A 1,982-nucleotide genomic window follows, 5' to 3' on the forward strand; every position below is an offset into this window, starting at 1 on the left:
AAGGTAAGAAGAAATAATAAGTATAAGAATAGAAAAGTAAGAAATAAAACTTATTACTCAGTGATGAAATTAACTACTTGAAGAATTCAAAAAAATCCATGGATAAACTATTATGAGTGAATTTTAAAAGTTTTCTGTAAAAAAGCATTCTCTCTCTCTCTCTCTCTCTCTCTCTCTATCTATCTATCTATCTCTATCTCTCTCCCTTCCCCCTCTCGCCTCTCTCATTTATGACATTAACTTTTTAAAAGAATCATGGCCACTTACACTGCTGATATTTTTTATTTCTCTGATTGTTTCTTCAGAATACTATTTAATACGTTCTCTATATCCTTTATTTGATAAAACTAAGTGAATTCTTAGGCTTAACTAGATTCCAGTTATATGTTTTTAATGTTTTAGCAAGAATAATTCAGAAGTGATACTATATACATCGTATAGTACATATCATGAGGAAGCACAGAATGTCTGGATGTCCTATCATGTAAGAATGTTTCTAAGTTTCATCAATGAGTTAGGTTCATGTCAACCATGTTTCTTCGTTCTAAAGTTGAATTTTTTCTCCTTGCAACTCTCTGGGGTAATATTTGGGTATAATGGCAATATTCACTTCCCCATTAGAGTTCTTCATCTGTTTAACAGTTGTTAATATCTGCTGGAGATCTTTACTTGAATCAATTATTTTGCGGGGTATACTGATTTTGTGTGAATCATTTCTACTATTTTAATGTATAAATAGGTAAACAGTCAAGATTTCACTGAGACCAATAACTCTCAGAGAAAACATAGTTCAGAGGAAACAGCACTTAAATGATAATCTTATTTCTCTTTTGGTTATTTGTGATTTGGGATGATTCCATTTAATATTTAAATGAATCTCAAGTATGACTACACCGTCCTTTCAGTTAGTTAAGCTATATTAAGTCTGAATTTAAAGGAAAATCTAATTGACACTTATAAGACACAAAATGATTTCAGCAATAACCTGGAATTTAAGTTGATTAATCATAGTCCTGTCAAGTGGAAATCTTTGTAGAGCTTGTTTATTGAAGCAGAGTATAAAAGAATAAAGTAGAAAAGTGTGGAAAAACTAGTCAGAGAAAGACAAGTGATTCTCTTCTCTAATTCCATGAGATTAGATTTAAAATAGGTTTCAACTGAATTATAAAGAAGTAAGAAATGTTGAAAAAACTTTAAAATACTTGTTTAAAAAAAACATTTGACATTGAATGTGTTGAAAATGCTTTTTTGTGTGTGTGGAGGAGCAGCATTTCCATGAGAAACTTTTACTTAAAACTTATCTCTGCTTTGCAGCTGTACCTGGAAAGAAGGAAGAGAAAACAACCAAGACAGTGGAGCAAGGTAAAAAAAAATGAAGGAGGTTGACATTATCTTCTTTAGAAAGACAACATGAGGAGGAAAGCACTGGATTCAGACAGGAGGAAGACAATAACCTTTAAATCTATTGCTCTCTATCACTGTCCTTGCATGTTTTTCTGCACCAGGGAGAATGTGAGGCAGCGATCTGGATTTTTGTTCTTTTGTATAACTAAACGCTGAATATAAGTTCAGAACAGGAAAAATCTGTAGACTGCTTAATTACACCAGAAGAAATGCTGAAAATTGTTGGAAATAAGGAAATTATCTGGGGAAACTGGTAGGCATTTTTCTGTTTGACTTGTGGTTTTAACGACACCTGACCAAAAATAGTTAAAAGAATAAAGATGACACAATTATTTTTATGCAAAAAAAATTTCTATTGATTGAAAAATAATATATGAAAGTGAAAACAAACAAAAGAATAAGTTATTTGAGTTTATAGCTTCAGCACTTGATTCTCTCGAGGTCTGAAATTTTAATTTTATAAATTATAATGCTATAAATAATACATTTTATTTTTATGCAGCTATATAATAAATATATCACTCCAGAATATGCTTCAGAAAAATGCCACAGCACAGTGGAATTAAAACATTTAAAAT

At 30.7% G+C, this 1,982-nt stretch overlaps 1 protein-coding gene across 3 annotated transcripts in view; it reads left to right on the plus strand.

Moving 5' to 3' along the window:
* TRDN (triadin) overlaps positions 1-1,550 on the plus strand; it is a 241,034-nt gene extending 239,484 nt beyond the window's left edge. For all 3 annotated transcript variants that reach the window (XM_011358757.1, XM_011358759.1, XM_011358760.1), the window contains one exon: positions 1,315-1,550. In XM_011358757.1, the coding sequence (XP_011357059.1) occupies positions 1,315-1,376 (62 nt within the window). In that variant the 3' untranslated portion in view covers positions 1,377-1,550. The remainder of the gene's footprint in view (positions 1-1,314) is intronic.
* Positions 1,551-1,982: the final 432 nt, after the last annotated feature.

The sequence above is a fragment of the Pteropus vampyrus genome, unplaced genomic scaffold (assembly GCF_000151845.1).
Source record: "Pteropus vampyrus isolate Shadow unplaced genomic scaffold, Pvam_2.0 Scaffold43, whole genome shotgun sequence".
Classification (NCBI taxonomy): Eukaryota; Metazoa; Chordata; class Mammalia; order Chiroptera; family Pteropodidae; genus Pteropus; species Pteropus vampyrus.